The following is a 24,790-nucleotide window of genomic DNA, read 5'->3' as shown; positions in this document are numbered from 1 at the left end:
ATCCTAGTAGTGGAAGACTATTTTCAGAATATAAGATGGTTAAAATTTATGAACTCTTGAGAATGGCAGTTTCACTATGTTTGCATAGGGCTTAGTCTATTCAAGCCCTAATCTGCTATTTTAAGGGAGTGCCCTTTAGGTTTGGTAAAATTCCAGGTGACATCAATAGTTGTTGGATTGGGTCCACAGTCAGTAGAATTTTTGCATTCAGTTCCTCTCAGTAGATTCAGCCTCCGGTAAATTGTAAAGTGAATGTGATCATTCATGCCTCTTGAGCAAAATAGTCCATGTGGAAACCTTTATTCCCCTTTTTGTTTCTGATTTGAATGGTTTCTGATCTCTAGATATCTGAGAGTGGGCGGAGAGGCTGAACTTGAATAATACAAGAAATTTTATCGTTACATTTTGCAATCTGAACCTAATCCTTAGAACCACAAATCTATTTGATATAGGATCTAAGGACCACTTCATACAGAACACTTTTTTCTATACATATATCTTTGCATAGGGGAAAAAAAGAATGCTGCATTATAATTGAAAAGCACACATTTTGCAAAGATGATGTATATATTGGTTTCTCAGCAACAGCTATATTTGTGGCAAAATAAATATTTGCTCCATACTTTGCATACTTATTTGCTTGATTACACCATTTCTATACTGCCCACCAACAAAGTGTTCTTAAAGGAATTCACAAGTAAAATCGAAGACCATGAAATAAAAATACGACAGACATACAATCTGTTAATTTAATTCATACATAAAAGTTCACATTTTAATTTATATTAAAATTTATATTCTGCCTTTCTAGACAAAACGCCCATTCAGAGCATCTTATGATATCTTAGATAGAACAATAACAAAGTAAATGTAAGTATAAGCAAAACAACAAAAATGGCAGAAACAAAAAGGCAAAAAGATAGGCAATGGAAAACTACCCCCGCCCAATGCCCAGCAAAATATTAACACTTCTCAGTCACACTTAAAGTGGGCAATGAGGGGTCTAGCCAAACCTCTCTGGGGAGAACATTCCATAATTTGGGGATCATGGGGGAAACCGCCCTTTCCCTTATCCCCACTGATTGAATGTTTGTGAGAGGGAATCCAGAAAAGCCTTAGAAGCTGAACAAAGGCTCATGGGATACCCAGAGATTCCTTAGCTATCCTGGTCCCAGACCATTTAACAATGCAAGCCTATCCATGATTACTCAGAGGTGAGTCCTATTGAGTCCAAAGGGGTAGATCCAGATCTAGATTCAAGAGTAGTCCCACTGAAATCATAGAATCATAGAATAGTAGAGTTGGAAGGGGCCTAAAAGGCCATTGAGTCCAGCCCCCTGCTCAATGCAGGTATCCACCCTAAAGCATACCTGACAGATGGTTGCCCAGCTGGCTCTTGAATGCCTCTAGTGTGGGAGAGCCCACAACCTCCCTAGGTAACTGGTTCCATTGTCATACTGCTCTAACAGTCAGGAAGTTTTTCCTGATGTCCAGCCGGAAGTTAAGTTACTCAAACTGAATGTAAGTCCCATTTGTTTCAATGTATCTACTCTAAGTAGAACTAGTTTTAAAACTAAAGCAAGCAGATTGAATTGATGTTATGCATGGCATCTTCTATATGGAGAATGTTTTTGTATGAGAAATGTTCTGTTTAAAGGTGCACCAAGAGGTTGTGAGAGCAAATGTTTAAGGCCTCAAACCTGTAAACACATACCTATGAGTAAATGTCATTGGGTTGGATCCAGATTTAGTTCTACTTAAAGTAGATACATTGAAATGAATGGGACAAATTCGATATGAGTAACTTAACTTACACCTCATTGATTTCAGTGGGTCTACTCTTGAGTAAATCTGGATGTAACCCAGTGGACTCAGTAGGACTTACCTCTGTGTAATCACAAATAGGCTTGCACTGTTAGATTGCATCTTGCTTGGAGGTGTATTTTTTCATAAGCACTTGCTGCTGATATTGATGTAAAAAAAGCATGACACTGGCTTGGAAAATTGTTGGTTGATGTCACTGTGATCCTTCTGTGAATGATTATGATAAAGATTAAAAAAAATAGGAATGAGGATTGAACTATAGTTGTCTCTAAAATTTACATCCTCAGGGCTCCTTTTTATCTTTCTTCAAATGTATGGAAAAGAATCATTCCAATATTTCTTTAAATGCATTTCAAGATAGAAGAAATATTGGAAGGATTCCACTCAGTACATCTGAAGAAAGATAAAAGGACCCCCGAGGAAGGAAATTTCCAAAACGTGTTGGGCAGAATTTTTTTTTTTCCAGGCACCTGAGAACTCTTTTTCTTTTCTGTTTCATGAGACATAAGTGCCTTTCCTGCTTGCTGTTTCCTTGTAAAATCTACATGCCATATTTGAAGCTGTTATAGAACACAGGTTATGAAAAAAAGTACTTCTTTGCTAGGGTTGTTAGAGAATTTTGTTTGGTCTGCACTTTTAAGCAAATGGTCCTAATTCGTACTTCCTGGATCAATGCACAGTTTGGAATGGTGTTACCCTTTAGATTGTGAATTTCTCCAAATTTTGTGATGCAGTTCCGAACTGAAAAATGCATTAAAATGTGTATTTTATTGGGAAATTGTATAAAAATGCAATTTTATGGGAAAATGTGTACAGTTTTAATGCAAAATTTCATTTTTCAGTTTTTGAGAAACATTCTCAAAAATGGCATGGAGTGTACTTATGACTGAATATTGACAATGACTGGAAATAGACTGATCCACCCATCCCTATTCTTCATGCATTACATAATTATCTTATGGAGTTCAATGCCATGAGATGTGGCGTGTGTCTCTCCCCCCCCCCCCGATGATTTGAACTTCAACTCCCATCAGTCCCTGGCAGCATGACCACTGGTCAGAAAATCTGGGGGTTGTAGTCCAAAACATACAGTGGCCACCAGGTTAGGGAAGGTTGACCCCACCTGTTTCTAAAAAGGATTAGATAAATTCATGGAGGACCATGGGTAATCCCCATAAGAATTCGATGGATCCTCCATGTACAGAAGGAGCTTCATTAATGTATTGAAATCGGGGGGAAGGGAATCTTTCCAGGAATAAATTCAAAATTTGAAGTTCAGTTCAATGTTGGCTTCAACAGCACAGGATTAAACCTACAAATCCAGTAGCTGTGCTGACTAAATGGCTATTCCACCATGTTAATTCTGTTTTAATACTTTATATAATTTGTAAAGTAGCATTCTTATTTAGGGTTTTGTTTTCTATTTGTATATTGGATCCTGTTCAGTGACAGAATGTCTTGTTTGTGAGCCGCGTAGTGAATAGGCCTTTCATTGCATTTTTGCCAGATTCCTGAAGGGAAGGGAGTTGGCAGGAGAGGAAAGGCAGAGAGGTTATGAGGTAAAAAAAATTATTAAAAAAATCTGTAGAGCAGCTGCCCTCCAAATGACAGTTGCTTGAAGAGCATAGCAAATCAAAGGGTGGAGACTAAATAGTCTTGTGTGCAGTACATATACATTTGGTGATTATAAATACTTGGCAAGAAATTCTAAAAGTAATATAAGGAGTAATTTACTCTTTGCACTGAAGGAATATTTGTAATGCCTGAGGTCCCTAATACAGATTTTGCACACTGGTGAGTGAAGGAGTATGTTCCTTATAATCATGTAATTGTTGCTGTACCTTCTGTTAATATTTTGCTCTAGACTAGGGTGACCATATGAAAAGGAGGACAGGGCTCCTGTATCTTTAACAGTTGTATTGAAAAGGGAATTTCAGCAGCTGTCATTTGTATATATGGAGAACCTGGTGAGATTCCCTCTTCATCACAACAGTTAAAGCTGCAGGTGTCCTGCCCTCTTTTAAATCTGGTCACTCTGGTATAGCTCCTGCACCTTTAACTGTTGTGATGAAGAGGGGATTTCACCAGGTTCTCCATATATACAAATGACACCTGCTGAAATTCCCTTTTCTATGCAGCTGTTAAAGATACAGGAGTCCTGTCCTCCTTTTCATATGGTCACCCTAGTCTAGAGTAAATATTAACAGAAGGTACAGCGACGATTACACGATTATAAGGGACACACTCCTTCACTCACCAGTGTGCAAAATAATCCTAAGGTGAGGAAACTTGAAGAAATAAGCTCACCATGATGAATATGGCACCACCCTCTGGCAAGTGTGGCGAGTTGCCAGCCTTCTTCCAATTTTGAAGCTGGGATTATTGGAGTAGTTGCATGGTACTCCCTGCCATCTCCTCAGCTTTTAAGTTGAGAAAAAGTCTGGGGATTGTTTGGCAGCTTTTTGCTGAATGCTCCCAAATCACCTTGCCAAACCAGCAACTCTCCCCCACTTCCCAGTCATTGGCCTTCCCATCAGGAACAATGGGTTTAGAAGTGCTAAATGGTGTTACTTAAAGACCAGGAAAGACCTGGTTTTGGACACTGTTTCCCAGCACCCAAAAGTGTACAATGCTCCCTAGTTGGCCTTTCCCATGGGCCTGTCACCTCCATTTCGCGAGTGGGAGTGTCCACGAGTAACATGTGATGAGTCTAGATGGGGCCACATCTTGTCCCCTTCAGTCATGCAATGCTGTACTATTCATTCATTCATTCATTCATTCATTATATCTATATCCTGCCTTTCTTCCTTCTTAAGGAATCCAAAGCAGCGTACATAATCCTCCTCTCCAATTTATCCTTACAAAAACATCCCTGCAAGTTAGGTTGGGCTGAGAGTCTGTGACTGGCCCAAAGTCAACCAGTGAGCTTCCATGGCTGAGTGAGGACAAGAACCTAGACCTCCCGTCTCCCAGTCCAACACTAACCACTACACCACACTGGCTCTCTTGCAAAAATGTGCTTGCAAAAAAGTGAGAGTGTTTGTGTATGGGTGATTGGGAGAAGAGGTTGAGGTTCCGCAGGATATGACAAGTTACAGGAATTCTTCAAACAAAAAAAGAGCAGAAAACCATCAGAGCGGGCAATACTGGGCTAGTTGAACAAACAGACTGGCTTGTTGGTATAAGGCAGCTTTCTATGTTCCTAGAAGCTGTTGGTCAGTATTTCATTCAATGTTGTTTTGATTGGGAGAGAGAGGTGAAATATGCAAGAATCGTTTGCACCAATCAATCTGCGCTAATGAAATTGCTTTCAATAACTTTTTGAAAAACATGAAATTAAAGACAGAAGTTGAACCGGCAAATATTTTTCTATTATTAGGTGTCCAAAAATAAAGATGGAAAAGAGCAAAGTGAAGCTGTATCTCCGTCGGAGGATGAAGAAACGTTCTCCTGGCCAGGTCCCAAAACAGTCGTTTTACAAAGAACATCACAGGGCTTTGGCTTCACCTTAAGACATTTCATTGTGTACCCCCCAGAGTCTGCTGTTCAGTTTTCCTTTAAGGTGAGTGAAATGAATACTGAATCAAACTTTAGAAAGTAGCCCATCGGTTATAGGGAAACATGTGAGTTGTAAGAGTGGTCAGCAATCGAGTCCAGTTTAGCAATGGATTCACACAGAACTTTCTTCTCATTCTTTGGCTTTTTGCAACCTAACTTGGAAGCTAACCCCAGTTAGCACACTAGGACTTACTTCTGATTCCTGCATAGGTTTGGGCTGTAGGATTGCTGTTTTGTGAAGAGTGTGTTTCTTTCATTAGCTAGGGTTTTAAATACCCCCTCTGATGGTGGACTAATTTAGACTGCTCAGACTCCATTATAGTTTGCCTAAATTTTACAGACTGTAGATCTCAAACTGTACTGAAACAAGAATCACCTTGGTAGTTTTATTGTTCAACTGCTGAACACTATTTCAACAATACAGTCAAACATTTATATCAACTTTCCAGATTATTTATTTATTTATTTATTGCGTTTTAATACCACCCAATAGCCGAAGCTCCCTGGGCGGTTCACAAAAATTAAAACCATTCAAAGTATAAAACTAACAGTATAAAAACATGATATAAAATGTCAGTATCTTCATATTTTAATGCACAGCAACCATCTTTGTATTGATCCTAATACATTTGGAAGTGCTAAACGAACCTTAAATGGTAGAAAAGAAGGTTAACCATTAAATATAAATGAGGAAGGGCCTTGACACAGTGGTAGAGCAAATGCTTTGCTTATTAATGCCCCAGGTTCAGTCCCTGGGATCTCCAGTTAGGGCTGGGGAAGACTCCTATGTGAAACCCTGGAGAACCACTGGTAGCCATTGGACCTATTCAGACAACATGCTAAGCCATGGTTAGGCTGCTAACCCCTTTGCAGCTAATGGTTACTGAGCATGTTTAAATTGTGGTTATGTAACCACCACTGCTAGGAATGGTTCACACAACACGCTAAGCCATAACATTTAGCTCAAAATGCTTAACCACCGTGGCTTAGTGTGTCATCTAAACAGGGTTATAGTAGGTAATACCAAGCTAAATGGACGAAGGATCTACTCTATTTAAAGCAGCTTCCTACGTTTCTTCCTACACTCCTCTGAGTTGTGAACTTTAAGCATGAGGACTGCAATGACACATTATATTTTGAATAACTTTCTTTGGTCCTTTCATTTTATCGCTGAGTAGACCTCATTATTAAACATTTAAACTAACTCTGTGGAGATTTATTAGGAAGACTTGTCTAATTTTTCAAAACTGAAATTATCAGCAGTCTCTACAAATCAGGCCACTTTGTTGCTGTCTAAGCAGTGCCTAGAACAGTTTGAGGTAAATAGTTTTGAAAAGCTTGGCCGTGAATGCTTTGAAGAGGTCCTTTGTTCTTATACAATGACTTTGGCTTTTTATGATTTACCTTTGCAGGATGAAGAGAATGGAAATAAAAGCGGTAAGTTTTCTCTTTGATTTTTGTACTTTTTGAACAATATGAAAGCCATAATCACTGTCCTAGATACATAAATCTAACCAATAAATAGTTGGCCCTTTACTGATATTTTAGAAAAAAGTGTCTTAAATGCTGGCATTTTATTAGTTTAATGATGATTTTTCTGTTAAATTTGTATATCCGCGTCATAGATCTAGTTGTATAGAAAGGCAGAATACAAATCTATAATGGGTTGGATCCAGAGGTAGAGAAGCGGAACCTATTTGCACAATGAGGTTCCTCCCCTGCCATTCCCCTGTGCCCCCTCAGTAGCTGTTCCTGAGGGTCATGGAACTTCCTGGAATGGCATGTGGTGGGGCATGAAGGGGTGGTGTTGAGTGGGACAGAGAAACCAGGAGAATTTGATGGGTTGCCTTATGCAAGTGGAAGTGCCTCTCCTCTCATGCAAGACATCTCTGACTCTAAATCATTATATATATATATATATATGTGTGTGTGTGTGTGTGTGTGTGTGTGTGTGTGTGTTACTGCACAGCAGCCATTATGTGGAATCTTATATGTAATAAATAATTTCCACACTCAAACATGTACAGCTTTATATATCATATTGTAAAATATCATAACTGTATTATGATAGTGAACTTGGTACAAAACTAAGCCTTCCTCTATATTCATGTAGGACTTTATACATATTCAGGGGAACCCCCCTCCCCCAGGTCTGAAAAAAGTTTATCAATTAATAGGGGGGGAAAACAACTTCTATGAATGATTTAGTGTGGACTGAACAAGCTCATTGACCTCCAAAGCCATGGAATATTGAGGGCAGTTAAACGTTTAGTTGAAGAAAAAAAAGGGGGGTTGGGCTTCTTCAGTCTCTTTTACTTACAGTAATCTGGAAGGGTGATTAGGAATTTCCGTGAGGTACACGTCCCTAATCCTGAGCTCCCCTCCAGTCTAGGATGCTATAAATGTTTAAGGGTGCAGTTATTAATGTTTATAAATATTCGAGGCTAAAACAATCCAAAGGGACAGTTATTAGGTTTGAAGGCTAAGCACTTTCTCCAGTTCTTAATTAATCCCCCACTCCCAAGGGGCTTTTTCAGTTGCAAAAGGATCAGAGCCTCCCCATCCTCTCCCAAACAGGATAAAGAGCTGGAGAGAAAATACCCCCCTACACACTTTGCACTCTATGTCTTGAGGTTTTGGGCTAGGTAAGATACCTGCACCTCATCAGTCAGCACAATAGGGCAAATGTGCAACAGTGCTAGATTGTTGAAGTCTAAGAAGCTGCTTAGAAGTCTTGCACTATTACATTGTGTAGTTTTCCAATTTCCCCCATGATTTCTCATGGTCTTCAGATTGTTATGGATTATTGTTTTACTGGAAAATATTTATCCTGTTTTTACCATGCCTTAAAAACTTTAGGTATGTCCAATTATGGCTATTAAAAGTACTATAAAAATTGGTAAAACTGGGAAGTACGAGCAATGTGCTATTTGTGTACATTATGTGTAAATAGAGATTAAAAATAATTTAGCAGTTTTTAACAGGATACAGCAGGAAGAAATGAAATTAATGGTTAGGGCAAGAGCCCTAACAGTTAAGTCCTAACTGTTAAGTCTTATAATAAAACTGCTTAACCGCAAGTATAAATTATAATCGTAGGATCTCTCAAGGTATGTAATCCAAATCTATGAGTGGAATCTGTACTAGGTCCAGTTGTTAGGACTTCAAAGTTGAGTGGTATCGCCTTAGGAATGTGCAATGCTGGGAAAGCTGTTCTGCTTAAGCCTGACAGATCTCTGCAGCAATTACAGTCTGGTAAGTGGGGGACAGACTGAATCAAATATTTTTTCAAATTCCAGGGAAATTTTGTGCATTTCCCCCTGGTTTTGTAATTTGTACAATTAAAAAAAAAGATTTTGAACTGCGCAGATGGTATCATATATATATTTTTTATTGCCGGTCTTGCACATGATTGCAGGTCTGCCTGTCTGCTCTGTAGCCCCAGAGGGGAATATTCCCCTCTTGTCAACATCTTTGTCAGTTTCATCCTCTCCACACCTTACAGCAGAGCCATATCCTGTACATGTCAAACAACTCCTCAATTTCCTGCCCCCACCTTTGCTTGGAAAGTACTACCACAGTTACTATAAATGGCAGCCAGGAAAAGGGGGTTGAAGCAGTATCTTTGTTAAAAGCACTTGCTTGAGATTTGGGCAAATGTGCAGTGGAAGTGGGATATCCCTTGAAACCCTCAGGATCATATGGGTCCCTTTTTCCCAACCTGTCAGTGGGTAATTTGCGCATGCTTGGACATTGACAGCTCAGGAAAAGGGGACCAGAACATCCACTTAGCAACCTGATCCTCAGGGTTCACAGTGTTAAACTGACACTTGGGGGTACACTTGTCCAATGGAAGCAGGGTAAAAGAAAAATGTGCAAAGTACGATTTGTGCAAATGGCAGAACCCCAGGGGGGAATGCACAAATTGCAGCCATTAAAAAACTAGGAAAAATGTGTATTGGCTCAACTTGCTACAGAGTGAATCAATGTCAGCAAAACGAAGTGGACTTGACTCCATATGACTGAACTGGAAAAATCCTGTTGAGTTTCACCCCACAAAATAGAATCCTCCAACAGCCCTGTAGGTGCTTGGGACTCAGGAGGACCTTCAGTATCAATTCATTTTGTTGCCTTGGAGACAGGCAAGACAGACTCTCCACCTGGTTCATGTAACAATAAGACCTTTCCTTTTTTTGTTCTCCCCCCACCCCCCAAAAGCAGCTAGGGCCAGAGCTAGTGAGAAGTAAAATGGTAGGCTAGCTAGAGAGAGGTCCCCACATCCTCGTATTGGAACTGGACACTGGGTAAAGATCTAGAAAACAGCACTTCCCACATTGTAGAGCTGATAAGAAAAAATATCCACTGGTATATCCAGATTTATCTTTTGAGTGTAATGATATAGGTTCTGCACTATTTTGAGTAACAGAATTAATGGTGTGGCTTTGGATGCCAAATGTTCTAGTGAAGAAAAAAAGAAGCAGCATAGGTTTTTTTCAAGGTTTCGATTGCTACTGGATGAAATATTAACAAAGGTAAAAACAGTTAAAATAGGAACACAAAATATGTAGGGAAGTTTCCAGTGTGCCCAGTTACATCCCCCTCAAGCCCCCAGACTGCTAATTTTAACTAGCTGTATCAGCATCTCCACTTTCACTGAATTCTAAAAATGACAAAGGCATCCCAGACATTGGTCTAACACTGTATACTAGGAAATCCATGAAAGCCTGCAGTACAGTCGTATTCACTCGGAAATCACCAAGAGCCAATTTGGCAGCGGGATACATTTAACAAGATTCTTAGATATAATAGAAGTAAGGCTGTGGTAGCTCAATGTGTGCTTTTTCCAACAGTAAAAAAGGATATTGTTTTGTGAGGGATTGTTACCTCACCCCTTTCAGATGTGGATCTTACAATCACTTCATCTAGCCAGCCTTTGCAGACCAAAGAATACTTCAGTGGGGAGAATGTGATATTGAAAATAAAAGAACTTCAGTGGCTCTTGCTTATTTAGTTTATTATTTATTTAAAATACTTATATGCAGCCTGTCAGTGTAAAATTCTAAAGACAGCTTACACAAGCATAAAAAGAACAACAAATACGATAAAACTCAAATGTTTCAGTCAGCAGAAATCTAGAGAAGCACAGCAGGACCAGTACAAAACCAATTAAAGCCAGCACTGGTGACATGCTGGGAAATAGGCCGCCTGAAACTCAGCAAATTTGGCGCCAAGAAGCCTCATTGGGGATTGCACTCTACATAATTTTGGTGTCCTCAAAAGAGGCTGCTCAATCTCCCTGGAACAACTGTCTGCTTCTCCTGTTCTTGTCTCTTTGGATCCTGGAGTGCTTTTTCTCTCAAATGCTGCCTGAGGGCATGGCTAGACGAGGGGGGTTGAGGGGGATGATCTCACGATTTTATGATTGCGAGATCATCCCCCTCGTCTACATGCGGCACGCGAAGTCCCAGGAGGAAGAGGACGTCACGCCCGCCATTTTGGATTTTTCTTTAAAAAAGGAAAATGAGTGCATGAGCGCTTGACCAAAATTGTAAGTTTTAAAAAAACAAACTCGCACTTCCCCCATCCCCCATGGGCACAGAGCTCCTGAGGATCATCCAGAGACCGCCAGAAAAATCGGAAAGAAAGGGTAGGGAGATATCCCGGGCCAAGGGTGGGATTGTCCCTCCCTGCTCCCGGGATGCCCTGTGCATCATGTGGATGCACAGGGACGATCCCGGGACAATCCTCGGGATATCGCCCCGTCTAGACACGCCCCCGTCTCTCCACTTCATTACTGCTTTCTGGCCTGCATTCAGAGCTCACTTAACTGCCCCCCAATTTCCAATGGCCACATTATCAGGGATAATGGAGAGAGGAGAAGTTGAGGGGCTGAGGTAGAACGTCGAGAGAAGTCGATAAAGCCTTTGATGTGCAGGCTGCATTTCTGTCACCAGTTGGAAATATCATTGGTGAAGTGGGCCAGTGTGTACTATCTTACAAAACCCCTGATATTAGGAGTTTGGTAGAGAAAATAGCAAAATGTTAGCTTTGCCTATATATTTGTGGAGGCTGGGAAAAGTTACTTTCCATATGCTGACATTACACTGGTGGATTGTAGTATGTTAAGGAAATACAAGCAGGTGAAAGTGAAGGAAGCTTGTACACTCAAAGGATTAAGAAGTATTCAGCAGGACAAAAATGGAGGAAATTAATTACGATTAGCTTTAAAGTGAGACAGCAGAACAAAGGAACAAGAGAATTGGGAATTCAAAGTGGAAATGAATGCCTAGCTTTAAAGAAAGCATGAACTGAGATGGAAACAAAGTGGGTGGACTTTAAATGGATGATGATTTGAGATGGGGATATTATATGAGCTGAGTGGAGTTCAAGCACGGATAAAAAGAAGTACTTTCCCACACATCACATAGTTAAACTATGGAATTCCACAAGATGGCCACCATTTTGGAAGGCTTTCAAAGGGGATTGGACATTTTATGGAGGAAAAGGCTATCAATGGCTACTAGTCCTGATAGCTGTGTGCTGCCTTCAGTATCAGCGACAATATGCCTATGTACGTCAGCTGCTAGGGAATACTGTTGCACTCATGTCCTGCTTATGGGTTTCACATAAGCAGCTGGTTGGGCATTGTGTGAACAGAATGCTGGACTAGATGGACTCTAGGTCTGATCCAGCAGGGCTCTTCTTATACTCTTATGTTCTTAATACTTAATACCCATTATGCAAAGTTCACACACTTCCAGATGAATTTAAAGTAAAAAAGAAAGAAGAAACTATCTTCTATTACCGGTTTGTTGATTATAGGCACATGGATACCTCAAGAAATCTTTCAAGGTGGATTAACAGATTGGTATTGTTCATAAAGTAAAAATAAGAAAGCCTTTTGCTTCAGGCACCATTAACTATATTGTGATGAGTAGCTAGGTATTCATGATCAATGTGTGTTATTCTTGAATAGCCCAAGAAAGCAAGTAACTTATAAAAATAAAGGATTTTTCTTTTATTCCTGCAGTGGTTAGTATGTATAATGTATGAACCATAATGAATAGGATCACACCATTTTCTTATCTGTGAATTGCTACTATAATATTGCTTAAATTATATGCATAGGAGCCATCTAGTGGCAACCCCTGAAACACAAAATTAAGCTGAAATATGTGATTCTTTAATAAGAATTAAGTCAGTACAGTACAATGGGGCTACACGGGATTGGATTCAGAGCAGGTTTGTTAAGTTCCCATTGAAATTCATGGGACAAATGATTCATAACTAGTTTTCACACTGATTTCAATGAGACCTAAGCACAACTAATTTGCATTGGATCCATCTATTCAGATAGATAAAAATGAGCAATGTTTCTGATGAAATGGGATATTTAAGAATATGTGATCCTTGCATTATTTTTATGAGCTCTATCATAGAATGCAAATACTTTCTTACTTCCAGTTTGCCTTCTTCATAGCTGCTGCACACTGGTTATTTTCATTGAGTTATCTACTATTTCTTTCCTGTTTAGTCACTGCCAGCTCAGTACCCATCAGTATCTAGGTGAATTTATTATTATTTTTGCCCCAGTATAATTACATTACACTCATGACACAGCTACACCAAGCAGGATATTGCACTATGAAAGTGGTATATAAAAGGCAGGAGCCACACCAAGCAGGTTTTAGCACTATGAAAGCGGTATATGGTGGCCTTAGTTAGACCAGGCTTTATGCACTGCACCCATCAGGGGCAGGGTGGGGGGACCGGGGAAACCCAATTTTTATATAAGAAAAATCCACTTTCCTTTGCGCACGATCGTTCGTGCGCGTCGTCCCCTTTAAAAGTAAAAAAAATGGCAGGCGCAAGGCTCTCTTCGTGAGGTCGCCTCGCCTTACGTGTAAACAAGGGCAACATCCCGCGATACTTGCATCGTGGGATCTCCCCTTGTCTGTCACAGATTTAGCGGTAAGTCTAGCTAAGGCCAGTATGTGTCAATGGGCCTCAGTAGTTGTCAGTAAACTTCAATACCACTATAAAGCAGTAGTGTGGCTCCTGCCTCTTATATACCACTTTCATAGTGCAATATCCTGCTTGGTGTTGATCTGGCCTTATTTACATTTCACTACATTTGCCATTTATTGCCCATTCACTCAGCTTGGAGAGATCTGATTTGGAGCTCTTCGCAATACATTTGTTTTAAGCATTCTGAATCAATTACTGTCATCAGCAAAGTAGCACACTTTGCTACTTACTCCTAACTCCAGATCATTTATGAGCAAGTTACAAAACGCTGGTCCCAGTACAAATCCTTGTCTTATCCGTATTGGGTTTCCTGTTTATTGGTTTTTGTCCAGTCTGTTACTGATCACAGGCCATAGTTCAGCAATTTCACCACCTTCCCTGAACCAGACATCAAAGAAAATTAGAGTTGGCGTATGTTGGCCCTGTGGCTAAAGGGCACACTGAGAAACAAAGAAAAGCAGCTTCAATGTAGCCATTTAGGTCCGATCCACAAACCGGCTGTGTCCGCATAGCATTACCCTATTTTTAATAATTTCATTGCTGAAAGAAAGCTCTAAATTTAACATCAGTTAAAAAGGTTTTATCTGATGGTCCTGATGTCATTGTCTTAGTTATTGTTTTGTTTAAAGAAATTTAATAATGCAGTAGTATGGGTGTTTGGAAAGCATGGGTTCTAATATTTAATTTCCTGCTTGTCTGCAAAGATACGGTCACTGCTTAAGTCGGGTAGATTTAATTTTTCCACACACACAAAAAAAAAGTATGACAGATCAACCACAATAGTACTTTAATATGACTGGTGGTAAGGAAGCACAGTTGAGGCTCTGATGATTTATTTCATATTTTAGTTTTTGCAATAACATCCAAATGCAGCTTTCCTGAATTCAAGCTGTGGTTGAAATAACTGAGGGCTGTGCTTGCCCTGAATGACATATAAGTTAATGGAGAAGCAAATATTCCTATCCATTTTCTTTTCATTTACTAAAAAAGTCTTGCTCGTGGATATACCAGATTTATTTCATGAAATTATTCAAAGTATATGGGTCACTCCCAGATTATGTTTCCAATTATTATCCAACTTTGCTTTAATTGTTATATTTTTGAGCAGATTATTTTAAAAGGTTTTTGTGGGATTGCTGTCACCAGTGTTATGTTGAGCTATCTGTACAGAACGGGTGAATCACGCTCTTTTATGACACTAAGAAAGGGGTGTTGAACCCCTTTCAGTCTGAGGACCAGATTCCATTTTGGAGAAACTCTTGGAGAGTGCTTTTCAGTGGTGGGCGGGGCCAAAATCAAAAGGGGCAGGGCCGAAAATACCATATTTTAGCTTAAAACTCTTACTGGCAGTAACTATTAAGCCAGTTCAACCTTTTAGAATGGGGAAAAAGGCACAAAAGCAGGGAAACCACCAGATGATCAGAGACTTTGGGAAAGGGGTGGAGCTAGGGGAAGGGGTCATAGTGACCTGGGGGACCCAAGCAGGCCTGATTTGACCCCTGGACCCATGGTTCTGTGCCCCTGCACTAAGGAATGAGTCAGTCGCTTGATTATTATTATTTTAGTCTTAAATTTGAGAAGTTCCACTTTAATAATAATCAAATCTATTAAAATAATGTTCTATACAAACCCTAATAGATATATTTCATGTATATATGATGAACTGAGCTAATATTTCGCTTTAGTCTTAAAGATAAATTGTTCAGTTACTTCTTGCTAAATGCTCCTGTTTGGTCTTCAGTGTCATTTTAATACCGTATTTCTTCGATTCTAAGACGCACTTTTCCCCCTAAATAAACAGCTCTAAAAATGGGGTGTGTCTTAGAATCGACGGCGTCTTAGAATCGAAGCAATATGGAAGATGCAAAAAGACTCTATCCTATTAAAAAAGGGTCTGAAACATCCATTCTCTCTAGCTTTATTGCTTTTAGAAAGCTGAGCAAGCAGGGCTTTTTAAGATTGCTTTGCAGGCTGATTGGGGCCTACAGTGCGCCCCGTGCAGCTCCGGCCCTCGTCAGCCGCGCCGAGAAGACACGCGGCTCCAAGAGTCAGGAGGCTCACCCCCCCCAAGCACCAGGTCCCCCCCCCCAGCCTCCGTGCTGGGAAGCGCGCGTCCCGCCTGGAACTCCTCACGCCCGCGGAAAAACCTGTGCCCAGAGGCTAAAGAAGTGCTGCGCCACCGAAGCTGCTCTCACGCGGCAGCTCCAGCTCCAGTCGTCTCTCTCTCCTCCTCGTGCAGGCAGGCCTCCAAAAGAGGAAGTTCCTGCAGCAGCTGCGAGCCGGGAGGAGGAGCTGGGAGGGTAAGCGCCTGCTTTTTTGCTTACCCCTAAGCCCCTCCCAGCCCAGTGGCCCCAAAACCCAGCTCTTTCTAAGAAATTCTAAGATATTCTAAGAAATTCTACTCATAAAAGATGTTCAAAGACATTTATTTTTTCTTCGAATCAAAGCTTTTTCCCCCTGTTGGTGGTAATGAAATTAGTGTGCGTCTTAGAATCGATGGCGTCTTACAGTTGAAGAAATACGGTAACCTAAGAAATATATCATGTTTCACTTAAGTAGAAGAGATTCGTGGGGCCCTTCACGCTGTCACCCAAAAAGTAGCATATTAAGTGTAGTAGAGAATCTAATCCCTGCAATATATTTTTGGCACTTACTGCTCAGTAGTCTGAAGCTCCTGTTCCTTCCCATTTGCCTCCTGATTTTTGTGTAGTGGTCTCCATAGCAACTGCCATCATTTCAATTTCCTCGTTTTTCCTGTTTGTGAACACTCCTCATGCCATGTGAGCTGCTAAGCCTCATCTTTGCTGCTGCTGTAGTCAATTGGTGCTTCTTTACAGAATGCATTGCAACTTCTCCATTCCCCTGAAAATTAAATCATTAAATTATGTGTCTAACTATGTTTATTTATGAGCAAAAATGGAGCCAGTGTGGTATAGTGGCTAAAGTGTTGGACTGGGAATCAGGAGATCCGAGTTCTAGCCCCCACTCAGCCATAGAAGCTCACTGGGTGACTTTGGGCCAATCACAGACTCTCAGCCCAACCTACATCACAGGGTTGTTGTTGTGAGGATAAAGATGGAGAGGAGGAGGATTATGTACGCCACCTTGGGTTCTTTGGAGGAAAAAAGTCTGGTTATAAATGCAATAAATAAATAAATAAATATTTTTCTGGGTGTCATGAAGCATTCAGCCATTCAGAATTCTGGATACCCTAAAGTTTGTGTGTAGTCTTCTACAGATTTTATTTTATTCTTCCCAGACTAGGATTAAGCGAACTTCTTTTTTTGTTCATTTACTAATTTCAAACTGGTTTAAAGGTTATATATATATAATATACTGCAGCATTTTGTATTTCCATTCAGTCCCATAGACTGTTGTTTTCCTATGGGTAGTATCCATGGTATTGGCCCCCACTGCTCTCCTGCCAATTCCATTGCGCAAGTGGGACCCCACCACTCACACAACGTGGATTTAACGCTTCATAAAGCAAGCCATGAAACTAGTAGAAATGTGTGGAGAAAAAGGTGCCATCATGAAGCTGCCTTCTTCACACAGTTGCACTGTGAAAACACATTCCCAGATCTGCTGAAGATGTTGAAAAGCACAACATTAATGTTAACAAATCTCACATAGGTAACTTTGCCAAAAATTACCAAGTGATTTTATTCTTGTCTCCTTTGAATAAGACCCATTTTGGTTTTATTCAGGAGTATATGTTTTCAGGTATAAAGCATAGTACAAAACTATATAACTGAGATCACATTTGGATAAAAGGGTGATTAACGTTTTCTGTAGTGGGTCATGAAGAGATTAATGTTATCTCAACCCTAAAACTCGGGCAGTTGTAGAAAATTTCATTTTAAAACATCCCTCTTCCAATGTGAAAGGAGAACAAAAACGGATGAATATTCCAACAAAAGTATGGATGTGAATATAATTAACAATTGATCTGCTTATTGAAATACTATGGTTGTCTGTTGCAAATGTAAAGTTTAAAAACACAAGAGAAAATTGTCAAGGACTGAAGCAAAGGAGTTACTTAAATACCTCTAAAACTAAATAGTGATAAAATGTTGCAGAAGCGGGAGAAGGAAACCATAGCAAATGGGATGAATGTTCAGTTCCCTTTAGTCCAATGCCTTTCTGATCCAGTAAGGGTGTGTGTGTTTTGCATTCCAGGAAGAAATATCTCTGATACAGCAAGGCAGGCAGTAAGAATAGGATGACCAGATACAAAAGAGGGCAGGGCTCCTGCAGATTTAACTGTTGTGATAAAGAGGGAATTTCACCAGGTGCTGCATGCATACAAATGACACGTGCTGAGATTCTGTTTTCTATACAACTGTTAAAGATACAGGAGCCCTGTCCTCCTTTCCATATGGTCACCCTAGGTAAGAACAAACCCCTCCCCCTTGTTGGACTGGATCACGGAGAAGAGAGATAGTTTGGTACAGCTTATGGGACTGTAGCAGCTCACTATATCCAAATAGGCATCAAGAGAGGAACTGAAGTAAAGGTGTTGTTCCAGCAGCTTCTAGGTCTCAACTGAAAGCTTATATAATGACATCTCTCAGTTCACACCCACTTACAGCTACAAGGCATTAGTCCTGATTTCAGAGTGTCCCTACTTCCAAGGAGAACCTTACTCTTGAGTAGACCTTTACTTTCAAGGAGCCTAGTTGTGCACTTCGCTTCCAAGTGATGGCCTGTACTTACAGCTGGTGCTGGAACTGCACAGCATGCTCTGATTCCACAGGTGAGGTGTATCCTTCAAGGGGCTTGTCCAGGCCTTCCTCAAGAACTTTCATTGCTGAAAGGCCTGATATAAATTCTCCACAGTTGTCTGAGGTACCTGGAGTATCTCTAGAATCGGGGTCCTACAAGATCTTTAGGCTCTACAGTGTCAGGGTCTTCATCTGAAGAAACTTTCTGATCCAGTTCTGGGTTGGTCATGGCACTTAGTATGTGGTACAACAAATGGGTGACAGTAATAGTAAAGGAGAGGGACCACAGAAGACATCTTCCCTAAGGAACCCCAAAATATGGAAGTGACACAGGTTCCTATCCTTTTTTTAAAAAAAAAATCATATTTTTTTATTATTAAGAACATAAGTACTATGCTGGATCAGACCAAGGGTCGATCTAGTCCAGCATTCTGTCCATACAGTGGCCAACCAGCTGCCCACAGGAAACCCATAAGCGGGACATGAGTGCAGCAGCACCCTCCCACCCATGCACCCCAGCAACTGGTGTACATAGCCATATTTTTCCCATATCAATTCATTACAATCTCTACAACAATTTATAAAAGCACTAAGTATAATGGGCGTCGATCTGACATCTAATGACTTTACAGCAAGTTTATAAGGAGTCAGAAATGTCTTATTGTGTCTTTCCGTCATGTTCTGCACATGCCGGATAGTTTCATAGTGCTGTCGTTTTTGTTTCCATATGTAATAAAGCAGTACCAAGCTTCTATGAAGTTGTCAGTGTCTTTATTTCCTCTTCTTGCTTTTAATTGTTTATTCAGTTTCTCTGCTAAGGCACTGTTCCAAATATTGCTGCACCACTGGCCCACTGAGGGTGCTTTTTTTGATTTCCACGATTTGGCTATGGTTTGGCTGCCGCTGTTAGGAAGGTGAGAACTTCCTTGTGTGGTGCTTCTTTGTTTGTTCCATCAAAGATTAACAGCAGTGCTTTTTGGCTTGCAGTGTGTAGTATGAGTAATTATTTTACTACACTCAGTATAAAGGTTCCTATACTTCTGACTTGGTGCAGACATGAAGCATTTTGACTTGCTTATATTTCACACCCTGCAAATATCATAATGCAGACTTTCAGAAATGTCATCGCTGTATCTTTTTCTTTACAGTAAAGCCTTTCTTACTGAGACTTTTCTAATATGTCTGGAGCCTTTCAGGCATACTTTACCACTTCTCTATTTTACTGTAAGTTTTTTAAAACAGTATTCATTTACATAAAGCCTAAGCAATAGGATGTTGAAGTTTTCTTAATAGTGTCAGTGACAGATGTTGGCTTTAATTAAGAACAGGTCGGGATGTTAGCAGATTAATGTCACTTTACTTTCATTTGCAGAATCCTAGGACTAAATACATTGTGTGGCTTCCCTGTCTCCATATTCCTTTGCTAATATCTTTTGGAAGGCATACTTTTTTTGGTCTCATACAGATGGCAGAGTTCTATGAATTTTCTCTTACAAGTGATATTATGTGTATCTTCCCTTTGGGAAAACCTTCAGCCACTGGCTTTTAACTGCTATCTGATGCCCGAATCAGTCTGCGTATCCTCCTTTCAGTCTTTGTTGGCTATTGTGCATTATTTTAAAAAATGGCCTAACACCCTCAGTTAAGTAAGGAAACAATGGAAAATCACTTAGCCTCAGTTAGACCTACCTGTTATTGCGCGATGGAGGAGTGAAGATCTCGCAATGTTTTTATCGCGAGATCCCCCCTCTGTTTACATGCGGCGTGCGATGGCCTCGGAAGGAGAGGATGTTGCGCCCGCCATTTTGGTTTTTTTTAAATGAAACAGAAGATGCGCATGAGCGCTCATGCGCAAAAGGTAAGGTTTTTTTATTTTAAAAAAAATCCCCGCTCCCCCCCGATGGGTGAAAGTCCCGGCTCCTCGTGAGGAACTGTGAGGAACTGGGACAAACTCCTGCACACACGTTCCGCGGTCTCAGGTTCAGCCCAAAACAGAGGGAAAAGTGGGCCCAAAGTGTAGGGTGAGATCCCGGGACAAGGGAGGGATCACCCCTCCCTGATCCCAGGACCCCTGTGCATCATGTGAACTCACAGGATCACCCCGGGGTTTCGCCCCATCTAGCTAAGGCCTTAGTGCAATTTACTCTGGATGTAGAATATTCCTTGACTTAGTATTTGGTTTTATAAAAAAACCACGAAGTACACATATGCATGGGTGATTTCTAGTACAGCACATCTATATCAAAATAGTGCTTTGTCTCCATTAAGTTGACCAGATCAGCTTTTAGCTTACCATCAAGATTAAACTAATCAAGGGCATTTTGGATATGTGCTGATTAAAAATGAATTGCTAATTTGTTACACAATCCGTATGCCATTGATTGTCTTCTAAGAGGATTAGACAAATTCATGGAGGTTATCAATGGTTAGTAGTTAAGTTCGCTATATATTACCTCCAATATCAGAGGCAGTATGTCTCTGAATACCAGTTGCTGGGAAACATGAGTTGTGTGTGTGCACGTGTGGATGCTGTTGTGCTCATGTTCTGCTTGTCGGCTTCCCATAGACATCTCACTGGCCTCCGTGGGAACGGAATACTAGGCTTTTGGCCTGATCCAGTAGGGCTGTTTTATGTTATAAAGAACATAAAATCTGTAAAACTTCAGATTTCTCTGGACTGCGTTTCTGTTGGCCAGAATGTCACATACTGTAACCTCTATATTTCTGCATTGCCTGTGAGCATCTTGCCCCTTGCCAGACCCCAGTCTTTTCTTATTTTTAGGATTAATTCATGTCCCCATTATTCATCTACTCCACACTATATACTCCTCTCTAGTATATAGCTTTGGGTTAAGAAGTCCAGCAGACTTCCTGGCAGAGTTTGACAATGCTTTTATGCAAGTTTTGATTTTCTTTTTGCCCACTGAGAACTATAGAAACACACCATTTAAGGGCATTATAACATTTGCTGTTGGAACTTGAATTGCATATTTGCTGTATAAATTACCCTTTGTGAAATTGGATCTTTGTGTTTTTCAATGAAGTTAACTGAAAAAGGAACATTTTTGCTTTTGTTTAATGGGCTTTTTTGAAGCAATAGGAATGTTAAGCCAGTATAATCTAATTAGTGAGCATTATTGCATGATTCTTCATGAAAAGGTGGTATTTTGGACATTTGTAGATGGTATATACCTTCCATAGATTAATTTGGAAATAAACAAAATTGAATTGCAGATTTTTAATCTTACCCCGATCTTGTTTATGAGTCAATTCCTCCGCTTACATTGTTGTTCCTTGTTCTGGATTTCCATATCCTAAGTAAATGTGCTGTAAAGTAACAGAGAAACCAAATACTGACATTCACATTTCCCCCCTTTCTGTAAGTAAATGTTAAACTGTTTTTCTCTGTCCAGTAATTCACCTGTTGAGAAGATATTCACAGTTGCTGACATATATTGGCCTATACATTACGCACAATGTGGGAAAAATTGATGATTTTTCTCCCTTTCATAATACTAGAACTTGGGGTCATCCAATAAAATTAATTAACAACGAACTCAGGACAGATAAGAACTTAAGTGTCATGCTGGATCAGACCAAGGGTCCATCTAGTCCAGCACTCTGTTCACACAGTGACCAACCAGCCATCTGCCAGGGATGAACAGCAGGACATGGTGCAACAGCACCCTCCCACCCATGTTCCCCAGCAACTGGTGCACACAGGCTTACTGCCTCGAATACTGGTGATAGCACACAACCATCAGGGCTAGTAGCCATTGATAGCCTTTGCCTCCAGGAATTTATCCATCCCCTTTAAAAGCCATCCAAATTCGTGGCTATCACTACATCTTGTGGTAATGAGTTTCATAATTTAACTATGCGCTGTGTGAAGAAGTACTATCTTTTATTGTCCTGGATCTCCCACCAATCAGCTTCATGGGATGACCCCGGTTTCTAGTATTTTGAGAGAGGGAGAAAAATGTCTCCCTATCCACATTCTCCATACCGTGCATAATTTTGTACACCTCTGTCATGTCTCTCCTTAGCCTCCTTTTTTCCATGCTAAACAATCCCAGTTGATATAACCTTCCCTCATAGGAAAGATGCTCTAGCCCCTTAATCACTTTAGTTTCCTTTTTCTGCACTTTTTCCAGCTCTATAATATCCTTTTTTAGGTGTGGTGACAAGAACTGTATACAGTATTCTAAGTGTGGTGGCACCATAGATTTGTATAAGGGCAGTATGATACTGGCTGTTTTATTCTCGATTCCTTTTCTTATAATGTCTAACATGGAGAATAATAATAATAATAATAATAATAATAATAATAATAATAATACATGGAGATAGAAGAACGTAATTCATACAATACTTAATCAAGCTATTAAATTCACTGTCACTATTGTGAAAACCTTAAAAACTGGCATAAGATTTTGTGGATTACAGTCTATTTCATCAGAAGCATGAAGTGTATTCCCATAATACATGTAGCCTACAGGTATATGGTTGGAGTGGAGAGATTATAAACAGTGAGGTCAGAGGGAAAGTACAGACTGTGATAATTATGTTATTAACAGTTGCCGTTTACAAAACCATTTTTGGTAATAACATAGACACCTTGGAATTAGGAAGCTAATCAACACATTTAGTGTGATAAAAAAAAAAATCACTCGTCAAGCCACAGCTGATAGAATTTGAATCTTTTGATGAGCTGTAATGTAGTGGTTTCACATTGTGGTCTCCCTCTGAAGTTCTGTTTCACCAATAGGTTTTCAGTATTTCCAATTTTAATCTATGCCCATTTATTCTTTTGGGTTGAGACTGGCTTGTTTGTCCTGCGTAGAATGCATAAAACAGCTTGCTGGCAGATGACGACATATGTCGCATTGGGAGATGAGCAGGTGAATAAACCCCTGAATACATTCTTAGGTCTTGTAATAGTGTTGGCAGAGTAGACATAGGCATAGGGTTGGCATCTGAGTCTGTTTCCTGTGTTCATACATCTATTATGTGGTCTGTTGTTGCTGGAGAGTACCTATTTTAGATGGGTTGTCTGTAAGCAAGTAGAGGCCTATGACCTGATAACTGTGAAAAGGTAGTGTCACTGGCCAGGATGGGCTGTAAGATTACTTATGATATGTTTGAGTAGTTTTAGTTGTGAGCCATGGGTGACAAAAATGGGGTTCTGTTGTTTTCTCTTCTTTGTCTGTCACGTAGTAAATTATTCCTGGGTACCAGTCTGGCCTTGATAATCTCTTTATTCACTTTTTGGGTGGATATTGTAGTCAAAATAAATGCCTGATGTAAATTCTTACGTTGTGAACCTTGATCTAACAGGTCTGAACAGATGCATTGTATTATAGGGCTTGGCTGTAGATTTTGTGGTGTCTTCTGAGTAGAACCTGAGGGATTTAACTATGCTTAGTTCTCATTGAGTTTCTGATAGAAAGTGGTGCTTCACTTATGTAGATGCACAGTGGTGTCCAGAAAATGAACCTGTTGCATAGATTGGTCTTGGCCCAGGTTGATGGTGGGATCAAAGTTATTGAAACTGTGATGGAACTTCTGTGCTGCCTCCTGCCTATGAATGCACCTCAGGTAGAGGAGAAGCTTTTGGGAACAGGAGTTGAGAAAGCATTGTTCTAAATCAGCCATGAAAAAAGATAGAAGACAACTGAAGAAACCAATGTGGGTTCACAAAAAGCTTAGAGATGACCTGGGGAAAAAAAGGAAGGATACATAGAGGAAGTGGAAGGAAGGCCAGGCCACAAAAGAAGAGTACAGACAGGTAGCACAGAAGTGTCAAAATGGCATCAGGAAGGCTAAAGCTGAAAATGAGCTGAGACTAGAGAGGGATGCTAAAAGCAATAAAAAGGCTTTCTTCAAATACGTGAATAGTAAAAGACAGAGGAAAGAAATGGTGGTTCAACTGCTTAATGAGGATGGCAAATTGATAACAGATGACAAAGAAAAGGCCGAAGTGCTCAATTCCTACTTTGGCTCAGGCTTCTCCAAACAGTGGGTCTATGACCCCCCTGGAAAAAGTGAAGTACAAGCTGAAGTGGCAGGATTGCAGTTTGAGATTGATAAACAAATGGCCAAGGAACACCTGATTTCTTTGAACGAGTTCAAATCTCCAGGGCCTGATGAGCTGCATCCTAGAGTAATAAAGTAGCTGGCGGAAGAACTCTCAGAACCACTGTCTATTATCTTTGTGAAATCATGGAAGACAGGTGAGGTGCTGGACGACTGGAGGAGGGCTAACGTTGTCCCTATCTTCAAAAAGGGCAAAAAGGAGGAACCTGGGAACTACAGACCAGTCAGTCTGACATCCATTCCTGGAAAAATTTTGGAAGCAGATTATGAAAAAGTCAGTCTGTAAGCACCTTGAAAACAATGCAGTGATTACTAGAAGCCAGCATGGATTTGTCAAGAACAAATCCTTCCAGACTAATCTGATCTCATTTTTTGATAGGATAACCTCCCTTGTGGAGTGTGGGAATGCTGTGTATATGATATATCTTGACTTCAGCAAAGCTTTTGACAAAGTGCCCCATGATATTCTGATTAACAAGCTAGCTAAAAGTGGGCTAAATGGAACAACTTGCTAGGTGGATCCACAGTTGGCTACATAATCGGACTCAAAGAGTGCTTAT

General features: G+C 40.3%; 1 protein-coding gene across 3 annotated transcripts in view; it reads left to right on the top strand.

Annotated features, from left to right (window-relative positions):
• The window catches only part of ARHGAP21 (Rho GTPase activating protein 21), a 149,314-nt gene that overhangs the window by 62,380 nt on the left and 62,144 nt on the right, over positions 1-24,790 (top strand). For all 3 annotated transcript variants that reach the window (XM_063127595.1, XM_063127603.1, XM_063127589.1), the window contains exons 2-3: positions 5,204-5,386; positions 6,795-6,819. In XM_063127595.1, coding sequence (XP_062983665.1) covers positions 5,204-5,386; positions 6,795-6,819 — 208 coding nt within the window. The remainder of the gene's footprint in view (positions 1-5,203; positions 5,387-6,794; positions 6,820-24,790) is intronic.

Source organism: Elgaria multicarinata, chromosome 1, assembly GCF_023053635.1.
Source record: "Elgaria multicarinata webbii isolate HBS135686 ecotype San Diego chromosome 1, rElgMul1.1.pri, whole genome shotgun sequence".
Taxonomy (NCBI): Eukaryota; Metazoa; Chordata; class Lepidosauria; order Squamata; family Anguidae; genus Elgaria; species Elgaria multicarinata.
Note: the sequence above shows the minus strand (reverse complement) of the source record. Positions and strands in the feature narration are given on the sequence as shown.